The following is a 13,343-nucleotide window of genomic DNA, read 5'->3' on the forward strand; positions in this document are numbered from 1 at the left end:
TTCGATTTGAGTTGGGTCAAAACCGAACTAGAGGGGGCATGCTCTAATATTTTCATTCCTTGTAAGGTTAGTGGCCAAGAGGGGGCACGCTCTGGAAATCGAAGCTGTAAGCTTCGAAACCTGATGCTACACAAGTCAAGGTTTCATTTAAACACGCTCGAAAATTGAGAGACTAAATTTATCGAACATTTGATAAATTTGAAGAACCTGCAAACACAGGTTTTCAACGCCAGAGATCGAAACCCTATATGAAGAATAGTAGTAGTAATCAACTGCAATCCCTAAACAAGGCCCTGAGGATTGATGATCAATCTTATGTAAAAAGGCTTAAAGAAACCTCAATGACATCGAGCTGGAACGTCGTTGCTGCTAAAATCAACGAGACGGAATAATTCGATTCAATCAAATCTAGTTTACTTTATTCACCCTTTTGTAGAGTCATGAATTGTTTCCTAAACAATCACAAACATTTCCAGCTAAACCTAATGGCATAAATAACCAGATATTCTGTAATCTATACTCCAAAATTTCATCTCTATTCTTCACCAGCCATCATCCAAACACAATCAAATCCCAAGATCATCGTTGTTAACCTAATGGTTGCAACCAGATTTAAACAAGGAACTAAACTAATGTCTCCATAATTTTAACTATTGCATGAAATAGAAATTTTAGTGCGGAGTGATGGTATGAGATCCCATGTCGGTTGGAGAGGAGAACGAAATATTTTTCTATAATGGTGAGGAAGCCTCTCCCTACAAACCTTTCGGGGAAGTCCGAAAGTGATAGACCAAAGAGGACAATATCTACTAGCGATGGACTTAAGCTGTTATAGATGGTATCAGAGCTAGACACCAATAGATGTGATAAGCTGAAGCCCCGAAGGGGGTGGACACGAAGTAGTGTGCGAGCAGGGAAGTTGTGCCCCCAAAAGGGGGTGGATTGGGGTGTCCCACGTCGATTGGAGAAGGGAACGAGTGTCAGCGAGGACGCTAGGCACTAAAGGGAAGTGGATTGTGAGATCCCAAGTCGGAGGATGGGGGAGAAAAGCAAAACATAATCAACAAAATCATATATCATCTCATATCAAATGCTAAACGAGAGTAGTTTGTATTGTTCCAGTACTAGAAATTTTTCTGCCAACCTCCATAGTTAAGGATATATCCCTCCTCGATGGTGGGATCAATCTTGGGCTCAAACCTCTATTCTCTACCCTTCGAAATTACGGCAATGAATTGCCTATGCTAGCAAATAATGCCCGCTTTAACCCGCTATTTATCACGGTTAGCCTCACGATTTGTTTTAAAATGTAGACAAGTTTCCACACTCTTATAAAGAATGATTCATTCCTCTCTCCGACCGATGTGGGATCTCACAATCCACCCCCTTAGGGACCACGTCCTCGCTGACACACCACCTAGTGTCTGACTCTAATACTATTTGTAACCGCTATCAGATATTTTCCGCTATGACCCACTATGTATCATTGTCCACCTCACAATTTTAAAAGATTGTCTATCAAGAAGAGGTTTTCACACCTTTACAAGGAATGTTTCATTCCCCTCTCCCACCGACGTGGGATCTCACAGAAACTACCCTCAATTTGTCATGAACCTTTAACCAGTAGTATTCATGATGCAATATTCTAAAGAAAAAAGGAGTATGGAATTTCATTGCATCAAAATGCTAGCAGATGTATCACAATTAACCAGTGGAGAAATGAAATGGTAACTTGGAAACTTGATATAACCAATAAAATGTGTAACAGGGGAAAAATGATGAAAAAATAAGACATTTCAAGATTTTCTATTACCTCTTTGACACAAAAGTTGAAGAACTTGATCTCAAGACTCCATTTCTGTTTTCTCAGATGTCATTAGTAGCTTTGGAATTTCGAAAATCCCTCTTCAATTCCCCAACTCTCTTCATACAAGCTGCCTTCGTCTTCCCCGGAAGAGCAGCTGTGATTTTCTCCCATCTCATAGGCACATCCTTTGGAAACGTCTTCAAAGCATTAAGTAATGCAATGTCTTCACCAGAACTCCAACCGGCGACCTGAGCTTCTACGGCGCCACCGGCCCGTTCTTCATCGACATTTTCAATTCTCTTATCCATCGGCTTCCTGTTCTTCAGAAATTGAGCATAAGAATCCTCATCGCCTAATTTCTTCTCTCCCATTTCCTTAGCCATCTTAATCACACTTTCCACTTTATGCCTTCCGCCAAACGCCTCTGAAATTATCTCCCACCGCCTCGGCTTCCCCACAGGATGCTTCGCCAATTGCTTCTTTAAAAGCCCTAATTCCCCTTCGTCCCATTCCGCCTCCTCAATCGCAAAATTTACTCCACTATTGCGACTCTGAAGAGCTCCATTTCTGTTCTCCATTGTTGCAGTGACTTTTTCAGCGATTTCGATTGCACCAGCGGTGATTTCCTCGGATCTACGCAGTTTTGAGCGCTTTTGAACGGGTTTCTTCTTCGCATCGTCTTCTAGTTCGTGTTCTTCGTCGGGAATTTCAACAATCGGACCACGACCGACTCGAATATCGCCGCCGGTGAGGGAAATTGGGGCAAATGGACCGAGAAGAAGCGAGAGAGAAATCCAGATGAGAAGAGATCTGAATGGTTCGAATTGGACGAATAAAATTGAGAGAATAAGAAAAACGGAAGATATTACGACAGTGATTGAGACAAAGATCTTGCTGGATTGTGATTCGTTTTGGAGCTCAGTCGCCGAAGATGGAATGGCGCGAGATTGGAAAAGGAACCTGGGTTTCGCATCCTCGTCTAGAAACTCCATTTTCGGTTCAGAGCCAATGAGGAGAATGTTTGACCATTCGAATTTATATAGGTCTGCGCTTTTACAAAACGACGTAGTTTCCTACATTACAGGTGATTTTTTTTTTTTTTTAAATTTAAAAAACATAATTTTATTTAATTAAAAAACCGGAAATGGGAAATAGGAAAATGACTCAATTATATTTTTACCCTCGAATATGCTTGGTGAAATTAACTAGGTTGAAATATTATATTATTTATTCTATATTTATATTTTAAAATTAAGTGTGCATATTTAATTTCAATAAAATTAACTTTTTTTAAAGGAAAATAATTTTATTATTTTATCTTGCTAACTAAAAAGTATTAAAATTAAAATGAAATGAATTTTAAAATAAATTAAATTAAATATAAAGCATGTTATGAAGCATAAAAATAAGTTAATCAAAAGATATTTAACTTATCTGATGTAAAGTATGCATTTTAGGGGATAAAAAGGGTCCAATTGAAATACGAAATTCTTTTTTTCAATAAAAATAATAATTATATTTTACATTTTTTTCTAACATTATTTTAAATAATAAAATTGGTTAGTTGATAAATTACCTTGTCCTATTCTATTTTCTACCGGGTCAACTTTCATCGCAGCCTTTAGTCTTAATTAAGTAATTAATATAATTAATATCTAAAATACAAAACCAAAGTCAAAGTCAAACTAAAAAATGATGAAAGTTTGTTATTTTCCCATTTATTTTAATTTACTGTAAATTAATTTTTTTTTTTTTTTTTTGAAATCAAGACCCCAATATTAATTAGATTCTTCTAATGGTACCATTTGTAATGCTCTACGCCTACCACTATAAAATATTGTCCATTTTGACCCATTAAATGTAAGCATGAGCATCACAGTTTACACATATGCGGTTTCTACATCTTTATAATAAATATTTTGTTCTTCTCTACAATCTGATATCTCATACATACGGTTATTTTTAGTTTAATTTTTTTTTGTAAGAAAAAAAGTCAAATTAACCAATTGGTAAAATTACAAATTTAGCCTCTAAACATAATCAACGTCCATATCTATTGGGTCTATGAACTTTAAGTGTCTAATAATTTTCTAAATTTTCAATTTTGTGTTAACTATTTTCGAAACTTTAAAAATATCTAATAAATTCCTATAACTTTAATTTTTGGCTCCAGAGACCTATGACATATATTAAAAAAAAACATTTTTTAAAAAAAAGTGTTTATTTATTTACTAAATAAATATATATATAATCTTAATTCTCAATCTCGTTTAAGTTAATAAAAAAAAATTCATATAACTCTCTTTCACATCCGGGTTTAAACACGGTAAGCTCCAGTCACAAAAGTTAAATGGGTATCTTTAGTCTTCCTTTTATCTCGTGTTTATATGTATAATTGAATAAAACGATAACAAAAATAATATTACCAATTTTACATACGTGGTGAATAAATGAATATAATGGGATTGGAGAATAAAATAAAAATAATAAAAACGACGCAAATATTTAATTTATTATACATTTCAAAAATTACATACACCCAAACAAATAATACTATGATTATACATGATTCAAACCCAGAAAAAAAAAAAAAAAAAAAAAATCCCTGTGGGATATTTATTTCCAATCAAAATAACTTTTAGAAATTTTAAAAATGAAACTATGAAGAAAATAATAAGAAATATTTAGATGATGATTTAATTAACTTGAACTCCAGTGTCATAGATATCTCCAGCCTTCCAGTCACGAGGAATATCATTAATGGGGACGATCCACTGCTCGTCTCCGTCCTCGTTCGTTAGCAACATTCGTAACGACAACGGTCCCCTCGGCGGCGATGCTGTCGTCCACACGGTACCGTAGCTCCGATCTAATAGCTTGCACACGAAGTTCTTCGTCTGTAAATTTTACCGATAGCTCATGATTTTAATAAGTTTACTCTTATGGAGTTGGAAATTAAATAGTTTAGGCTCTATTTGATAGCGTTTAAATGGTTACCTCGCAAAGTTGAACCGCGGTGATATCATTTTTGCCTTGTTGAAACCTTATGACAAAGGCCAAGTAATGAGGAGCGTTGCTTGCCTCATCGATCTTAATTGTTATGTTTTTGTATGGATAGCTACAAGCGACTCTGTTCAATAACCAGGAAATAAGGTTAGAATAAACCGTAAGCCTAATTCTCGAGAAACTTTTTATGAGTATTTACGGTGCTTAAATGTATATATTAAACTTCTCCAGACTTATGTAGAAGATTTGTGAATAAATATCTCCTAAAAAAATCTAGAAATATCTTAAAATTTCCTTGAAATATTTTAGATTCAAGAATTACATAAGAAAAAAATCTTTTTGTTCGGGCTTCAAAAAAAGGTGCAAAAAAAAAAAGTAACGAGGCTTAGTATGTAACAGCTCAAGCCCGCAGCTAGCAAATATTGTCCTCTTTGGACGTTTCCTTTCAAACTTCCCCTTAATGTTTTTAAAATGCGTTTCCTAAGAAAAGATTTTCACTCTTAAAAAGAATGTTTTGTTCCCATTTCCAACCGATGTGGAATCTCGCAATCCACCCCTTCGGTGCCGAGCGTACTCGCTGACACTCGTTTTTCTCTCCAATCGATGTGGGATCTCACAGAGTGAAGAAAACAGTGTTCTTCAAAGTGTCGATCGGCGTACTTTCTTAAAATATATATATATTTTTTTTTTCAATTACTAGTTTCTTCACTTTTGAGCTAATTTCTTACCCAAAGAGAGAAATCATCAACTAGAGGAAAAATTGTCCCACAGCTCGTGATTGTCTCCTAATAACTATAAATGGTGTGGATTCAAAAATTCTCGATTTCAAGATATTTTGTAATTTCTCTCATATATTCAATAATGAAAACGGTTGATCACGTTGTGGCAGTCTCTTTCAAATATTTTTTCAGGAAGAAAAGTCGGGTATCTTTTTAATTTTCTTTTGATAAATTTTGTAGATGAAAATTAAAATTATTGTTATTTCGATATAGCGAAGAAAAAAAAACTAACCTTTTGTATTCAATGTCAATAACACCAAGGGCTAACAAAGAAGCAGCAGCATCAGCGGTTTGAGCCAAGCCAACGTAGGCTCTTCGGGTCATTATAAAGTCGCCTGGGCCTGACCCTTGATCGGTTATCACCACCATGGCTCCTTCCTCCGAGCACAACTCACTGTCTACGCACCTTATCTGTTCATGCATTTTACTTCTTTTAACAAAATATTATATTCAATGTACAAAATTTGAAAAATTATGATGATTGATTGAATTGAGACATTTGGATTATAAATTTAAGTTATTTATTTAGTAATGAATCATACTCAACTATAAATATATTGGGTCGGGTTGGTTTAGGTAGTTTATATCATTAACTCAATTTTTTTTAATAAAAACAAAACTTTAGTATATAAAACATCTATTTATTTAGTTTTATTTATGTCACCTGGTAGCAAGCTCCACAACCGAGGCCATCTCGATAAAGATCAGAGGCAGTTGCAACATCTCCACCGTTGATTGTTGCTCCAAAAGTTCCATATCCACACGCTCCATCTGCAAAAAAAAAAATATATATATATATACAACAAAAAAGTTTAGTTTCAAAATCTTTAAATTTGTGTATATTTAATGTTTAAACTGAATTGTTTTTATTTATTTATTTAATAAGACTTTGATTTATTCAATATTTTGGAGGATTCACAAAATTTAAAGTTGATAAATGAAACATTTGTTTAAAGTTCATAAATCAAAGAGACACAAGTTTGAATTAACCAATGTGAGAATAAGAATGAGCACTTACGGTCCGTTCCTTGTTCCTCTGAATTAGGGTAATGGGCAGCTCGAGAACGAGTGAAACAGTCATTACACGTGGCACTCTCCGAGACCCTTTGCATGAGAAGCAAAGTTATTACGAAAACAGAAACCGAAGAGAAAGAAGAGAGAGCCATAATGAAATGAGTAGCAGAAGCTTTAAGAATGAGAAGGGAATTTGAAGATGTGGTGATGAATTGAAATGGTCAGTGTTTTTGGAGTATTTATAGTGAAATTTGGGTCATTCCTATCCGATTTCCTTCGGCTTTCGTTGGGCATATATATATATATTTTCTTATGCCGAAGAATTTGAATGTAATTTAAAAATGGTTAGTGGAATTGTGTTGGTCTTAGCCTTTTTCCATATTTACCCTTTACTGCTCCATTTGAATTCCTTTTTGGGTGTTGGTGGACAAGAAACAAAGACCACTTTCCCACCATAAAGCATTACTTCTTTTGTTAGTGATTATAATCATTAAAAGACAAAAGTTGACGTTATGACACATTTGTTGTATTTTCAATCTTATTAAATATGGTTTAATGCCTAAACTAATTCTGTCACCGTCCTAAGTTTCTTATGGATTGATCCTAAGTTTCTTATGGATTGATTCACTCTGTGTAGATTGATTGTATGCAGAAAGCCGGCAATCGTGTCAGCCTTCTCTTCTGATATCTCCAAGTGTTGTCACCAAAACCTTCCCCGATTGACAAAACGTCCACTACTAACACTTGAAAAGACTCGTTTCAAGGTCTTGTTAAACATTTCAAAATTACTCTCAAATCTATTAAAACCTTATTAGACAAATAGTTAGATTCTTTCAAACTTAAATGAGTAAGCCTTCTACTCACTCCTTTTAGATTGTCGTCTCAAACTTTTCATCCAACATTCTAATGAATTTCTTAATTTTGAAAAGTTTATACAAAATCAACATTGGCAACTAAGCTCTTCCTAAAATGGAAAATTCCTCGATAACGTTGCTAGTACCCAATAAACTCATATTGGCCAAAGTGAAAAAGAGAAATGGTAGAGAGATTCAACATGGTGCTTACTAAACCTCCGTAATATCTAACAAGTCGAGTCTTAATAATTTAAACCAGGGTGAATATTAAAAATATATTAAAAACAATGACCGGTAAAAGAATACATCAGAAATAGAAAGATTAAGCATGTATTAGACATAATTTAAGTTAAACATAAGTCAAATAATTGGGCCATTCGGATTGATTATGATATAAGGTAATTAAGATTAAGATCGATCTCTTTCAGCTGCCTTTCTCCCATTAAAATAAAAAATATATAAAAAAAAAATCCTTTTGGGCAACATCTTCGAAGTAGTTCATATCAAGAGCGTGAGAAGTTAAGACTTTAGGATAAGTTATAGCCTAGAATTGCAATTATTTGATCAAGACAGACAAAATTGAACCGAACCACGGAGGAGGCATTGACTCACCTAAAGAACTTCAAAGGGTTTTTTAGTAAGAAAATACCCAATTGAATTGGTTTGCCTAATATCAGAAAAAAGTTTGGTGGTTTTGCACTGAAAAGGTGTTGTAAAATGTCTTACTTTTCACATCCTGCATTGAGAGTCTGGTTTCCACTAGATCAAATTCAGATCAAATGCAATATCTTTGTATTTTCAATACTCGAGTTCGATATTATTAATATATATGCCCTTGTGCCCCGACACCGTCTTTCTAGTACCAATAAGTCTTATAACTTGATATCAAACAAACTTAAACTCGGACATCAACCAAACTGCCTATAGAATGACTAGACTCGACAATCCTAACGACTTATTTACGGAGAGTTCATGTTCAACTATCTCAATGCAAGCATACGAAAAAATGTTAATGAAAGAAAGAAGAAACAACCCCTCAATAATTTTCGGGATTCATTAAATCTTGAGCACATCTAGGTCTCAATGGGGGTAGAAATTAGCAGCCTACTACTACTTGTAAAGAAATTATAGGCATTTGAAGAAGGCCAAGATTGACCTTTTTTTAGGCATATGGAATTATGCTATGCTGGTTGACAATTAAGAAAGGGCTAGAAAAGGACGGCAAAGAACTTTTTGGCGCCGACAGAGATTTGCAATAGAAGGGAGGCTAAGACTGGAGAGAAGAAATCCATCATCATTCATGACATGGAATCCATTATGGAGTATTTTATTCCACCCTATCATAGATTCCTTGCGTCTCTTACCTGTTTAAGTGGAAAATGAAATCCAAAAAGAAAATTCCTCTCCCTTGTCCAAGCAGGTTCCGATCCCTAATGTTTGACTCTTGAAGATGGTAGAGAAAGAGTTCCAAATTTATAAGGAATACATCTAATAAGGAATACATAATTAGAAGCTTTTCGGGGAAACCAAAGGTAAAATCATGAAAACTTATGTTCAAGGTGAATAATATCATATCACAGTGGAGAGTCGTGGTTTCTAGCATAGTATCAGAGTCATGCCCCTAACTTAACCATGTGAATAGAATCCTCAAATGTCGAACAAAGAAGTTGTGAGCCTCAAAGGTGTAGTCCAAAGTGACTCAAGTGTCGAATAAATAATGTACTTTGCTCAAAGGCTCTAAAAAAAGAAGTCGAGCCTCAATTAAAAAGAGACTGTTAGAAGGTTCCATATGCCTCTAAAGAGGCTCTACGAAATACTTTATTCCAGAGGAGGATTGTTGGGAGGAAGTCCCACATTGACTAATTAAGGAGTTGATCATGAATTTATAAGTAAGAAATACATCTCTATTGGTATGAGGTATGAGGTCTTTTGGAGAAACAAAAAACAAACAAAATCATGAGAACTTTGTGCTCAAAGTTGACAATATCATACAATTGTAGAGAGTCATGGTTTCTAACGCAAACTATTGTAGATATATAATTCAACTTGTTATAGAGCATGTGTGCCGTTGATCAAAAGATTAGAAATTCAAATCTTCTCATTGGTTAGAATTTTAAATCATATTAAAATCATATTTTAGTTCCTATAATTTAGAATGGCTGGGTTAAAGTCCTACTTTGGGTAAATCTTAATAGTAGTCCCCATCTAAACCTAAGGAAAAAACAAAGCCACCACGAACAACTAGAAGGAGAGGTGACATAAGTTCCAGAATTAATCATTTCCTTTCTTACCCAAAACAAGGAAGGACAAAAGGCACAAATCAAGCAAAAATCGGAGACTTGCAAGAAAGAGGAAGGGACCTAATCTAAGAAAAACAAGCTTTACACTCATATACACCAAAATTTGATCATATAATCCTTACCATTGCATTAAGAAAGATTTTCTGGTGCAGTTTTTACCTGTCCTTATCAGGACCATGAGACTGAGTCAATCTCATCCCTTGCAGATTTATGTAGTTCAAGCCTTTTGATACATTGCTGTCGCCTTTCCCTCAAAGCAGGATCTTCATTAAGAAGAGCTGCAAGTTGATTACCCTACAAAACAATCAAGCAGTAGCATAAAACGTATTTCCAAGTGATCAAAAATGGGCTTTCAGCTATAAGTTCAATACCTTCATTTGTCCCAATTGCACATAAAAGTAATCTAGTATAGATCGCTTTGCCTCCCTGACTTGACAATGAACAACAGACTTTGGAATACTGTTCCTCAGTGTCTCAGACACCATCCTGATATAAGAGGTAATATTTGATGCTATCTGGTGGAAATGTGTCTCCGCATACCTATCTATGGAAGCTGCAGCTGGTGGGATTCCTCCCTTTTCATCATCCTGTAGGAGCCTTCGAAAGAAATCGACTGTTATGTAGGAGGATTCCATGTCAACCAATCGTAAGGTTGTCGTTTTACTATCTTCTCGAAATCTCTCTAACGCTTCGTTTGCAGCTCTTGAAACTTCAGCTTGGAGAGTGGGAAAGCGCTTCAGCTCCTGTTCCATTTCAAGACATTAGCTCAGATGATTCTATGGTTATTCATTTAGCATTACCAGAATGTAACATTTGTTGACTTAGACCTGAGTTTCTGCCAGTGATCTTCTAACAAGTTCCTTCAAAATGGAATGAACCTGCAAGTACCAGAGGGACAAGTTTCAGAATAGGACTAAAAACCAATGCATGTTTGATACGCTTAAAATAATCCACTGCTTTACATGCACACAAATACAAGGTATAATCAGATAGAATACAACAAATAGGGCATTAATGAAAGAACATATTTTTACTATTTGATAGTCAATTACGTAGTTTACCATTAAATTAACAGCACGTATTTTCTCATGCCTTACTTGTAAATAAAATCATTCCAATTACAGCATTGGAAAACCAGGTGGCACTTACAGCATCTACTGAAGCTTCAGCTGGACCTCTAAAATAATTGACTGCAACTTCAATAAGGCGTCGATAACCATGCTCCGGCGCAATCAGATGAGGTTGGTATCCATCAGCCTCCGATATCACTTTCCTCACATTTTGCAGTGAAAGGTAGCGATCAAAGGGAAGCCTTCTCAGAGCATGAGGGAGCTGATTATCAAAAACACTACATATCCGATCACCACCAGGTCGCCTAAGATTTAAAGAAAAATAGTTATGAGAAAAACACAACTAACCATAATCCTAGTCCAGCTATGTAGTTGAAGAAGATAACATCAAATATAAAGTGAACCTTTCATAAGTAATATTAAGTTTACTAGAAAAGTAAAAGCCTGACAGCTATAAAAATTTAGTACGTCATGCAGAAGATAACAGAAACATGCACAACAAAAAACACATATATAATTGCCTCGACAAGCCTGCACATCAATGAACAATGAAAGTCTTGGTAATACATACATATTGATTATCAAACAGAACTTGATCAAAACGTTTTTGCTGATAAAAATTTAATAGAGAGCATATATTGTATACCCCCCATGGAGATGATCCTTGAACACCAGGTCGAAAGCACTGCAAAGCTCTAGGATAGTATGTAAATGAGCCTGTTATGTGTCAGACAAATGAATTAATAGCAAAGAAAATTAGATCTGAGTTATAGACAAGAAATAAAAGATTACCCCAGAATCAATTGCAACAGGCTTCCCAAGCTGATGAAGCTCAGCTTCAATTTCGTCTATGCTTTTGTTAATCAAGCATGCAATGCCTGGCATACGTGTTTTTATCAGAGACTCTAGGTGCTGAAATCATGTCAATTTGAGATTGTTATTTATGATGCCGATAGGAATAAAGTGAATAATGAATTAATGATCAAGTCAGCATGTAAATGCATCTCAGCTCAACCTTTGAGAGGAGTTTTGCTAGATGCTCTGACCCCATTTTGCCAGCCAAGTGTCTGTAGTCAACACTAGAAGCAAAAAATTCACGTTCCCTTCGCCGAGCAATAATCATGTCAATATTCTTATTGATATCAGCTTGAGAACGATTGACAACTCCAACCCAAGGGTGATGAAGTCGATAGGACCTTCCTTCAAGAACCTTCAAAGAGCAATTTTGAGGCAGATGGAGGAATGATAAGGGATGCAGGAAAAGAGAAATGGAGGATCACAAAGTTATCTATCAACACATATGAATGGTCAACCCAAGGGTTTGTGGCATCATCTATCAATTATTAAGAAGTATTCTGATCCTGATAGAATATCAATCTCTTCCTAAATAGAAATGATGTGGAGTGGAGAGAACTCAGAACTTAGTTATTCAACAAGTTCACTTTCACAGAAGATATGAAAAAATCTTCAAAGCTGGCCATCAGGCATCCACCAGAATCTCCTCTAGCATTTGTAAATCAATGCTATATTATTAATAGTTATTGGATAAGGAATAGAATAATGCCGATGGAAATTAGCAAAATGATTAAAGTTTGTGGACATTATAAGGGATGGTTTTGTGAACCGTCATTAATTGATCACCTAAACGAAACAATAAAAACGCCCAAATCATTTTTCCTATTTAGCTAGAATTAGTTTAGTTAAAGAGTACGGTTAAAAAGGCATATGCAATGATAAGATTATTGCAATACCATCATTTCAATGATTGAAATAGAAAAAACTTAAGCACACTGCACATATTTACCGTATAATACGTGCCTGCTATATATCATGTCAATTTAGAACATTTTAAAATATCAATTATAAATAACTTTCTGTCCGGTTAGTAACATAACTATATACATCTCACGCAATGCCCTGCTTTCTCAATATGCTTTTTCGTTCCCATAATGGTGTAACCAGGTATCTTCCTTGCACTCCATGTTTAATATTTCAATTGTTTTCAACTGATTTCGGCCTTGGTGGGTTTTGGGTCTAATTTACCGTGCATTAAATTAGGAATCAGTTTTGAAGGGGTATATTCCTAAAACCTATTTGAATGGGCTTAAATTCATTCTAGAATTAATTACATTTACAACATTTCTGGCTACAACACATGTGGTGCTTGATATTATTGTAAATTTTTATGAAATAACGTCAATAGAGAAATCTCAATGAATCACGTCATTTTAGAACCCAATAAATAAAGTTGCATCATTCGATGGGCAAGTGATCACTAAAATATAGAGTTGAACACGTAAAAAAAACTAGGTCCTTACTTCCAAAGCATTTGTTCCTTTATCCATCAAATCAAGCTTTGTCAACACCCCAAATGTCCTTTCACCTAGGAAATAACAGAGAGAGAAAAACAGATATAAGTATGCATATAAGACTGCATAATTCATTCATAACTGGAGACATCGGCAAAAAAAAAAAAAAAAAAAAAAAAAAAAAAAAAAAAAAAAAAAAAAAAA

The 13,343-nt window shown here is 34.9% G+C and overlaps 3 protein-coding genes across 4 annotated transcripts in view; all 3 read right to left on the reverse strand.

Annotated features, from left to right (window-relative positions):
- Positions 1 to 1,866: 1,866 nt before the first annotated feature.
- On the reverse strand, positions 1,867 to 2,799 carry LOC111470564 (dnaJ homolog subfamily C member 2-like). Its single transcript, XM_023116103.1, has one exon. The coding sequence runs from the start codon at positions 2,797 to 2,799 to the stop codon at positions 1,867 to 1,869; it is 933 nt and encodes a 310-aa protein (XP_022971871.1).
- A 1,507-nt stretch (positions 2,800 to 4,306) lies between these two features.
- LOC111470646 (expansin-like B1) lies at positions 4,307 to 6,826 on the reverse strand. The gene is made up of 5 exons (XM_023116226.1): positions 6,611 to 6,826; positions 6,257 to 6,363; positions 5,825 to 6,003; positions 4,805 to 4,937; positions 4,307 to 4,704 (listed from the first exon to the last, which is right to left on the reverse strand). The coding sequence occupies exons 1-5, from the start codon at positions 6,756 to 6,758 to the stop codon at positions 4,504 to 4,506; spliced, it is 768 nt and encodes a 255-aa protein (XP_022971994.1). The 5' UTR covers positions 6,759 to 6,826; the 3' UTR covers positions 4,307 to 4,503.
- A 2,895-nt stretch (positions 6,827 to 9,721) lies between these two features.
- LOC111470624 (dynamin-related protein 1E-like) overlaps positions 9,722 to 13,343 on the reverse strand; it is a 7,970-nt gene continuing 4,348 nt past the window's right edge. For both annotated transcript variants that reach the window (XM_023116191.1, XM_023116192.1), the window contains 8 exons: positions 13,149 to 13,213; positions 11,846 to 12,040; positions 11,623 to 11,742; positions 11,477 to 11,547; positions 10,910 to 11,135; positions 10,588 to 10,638; positions 10,132 to 10,503; positions 9,722 to 10,054 (listed from right to left, as the gene is read on the reverse strand). In XM_023116191.1, coding sequence (XP_022971959.1) covers positions 9,929 to 10,054; positions 10,132 to 10,503; positions 10,588 to 10,638; positions 10,910 to 11,135; positions 11,477 to 11,547; positions 11,623 to 11,742; positions 11,846 to 12,040; positions 13,149 to 13,213 — 1,226 coding nt within the window. In that variant the 3' untranslated portion in view covers positions 9,722 to 9,928. The remainder of the gene's footprint in view (positions 10,055 to 10,131; positions 10,504 to 10,587; positions 10,639 to 10,909; positions 11,136 to 11,476; positions 11,548 to 11,622; positions 11,743 to 11,845; positions 12,041 to 13,148; positions 13,214 to 13,343) is intronic.

The sequence above is a fragment of the Cucurbita maxima genome, unplaced genomic scaffold, assembly GCF_002738345.1.
Source record: "Cucurbita maxima cultivar Rimu unplaced genomic scaffold, Cmax_1.0 Cma_Scf00046, whole genome shotgun sequence".
Classification (NCBI taxonomy): Eukaryota; Viridiplantae; Streptophyta; class Magnoliopsida; order Cucurbitales; family Cucurbitaceae; genus Cucurbita; species Cucurbita maxima.

Excerpts from the sequence above, each read along its gene's own strand:
- LOC111470646 (XM_023116226.1), bottom strand. The coding sequence starts at position 6,758 with ATGGCTCTCTCTTCTTTCTCTTCGGTTTCTGTTTTCGTAATAACTTTG. Across the intron at positions 4,938-5,824 it reads ATTGACATTGAATACAAAAG|AGTCGCTTGTAGCTATCCAT; the intron begins GTTAGTTTTTTT and ends GTTATTGAACAG. Across the intron at positions 4,705-4,804 it reads CCGCGGTTCAACTTTGCGAG|ACGAAGAACTTCGTGTGCAA; the intron begins GTAACCATTTAA and ends TAAAATTTACAG.
- LOC111470564 (XM_023116103.1), bottom strand. The coding sequence starts at position 2,799 with ATGGAGTTTCTAGACGAGGATGCGAAACCCAGGTTCCTTTTCCAATCT.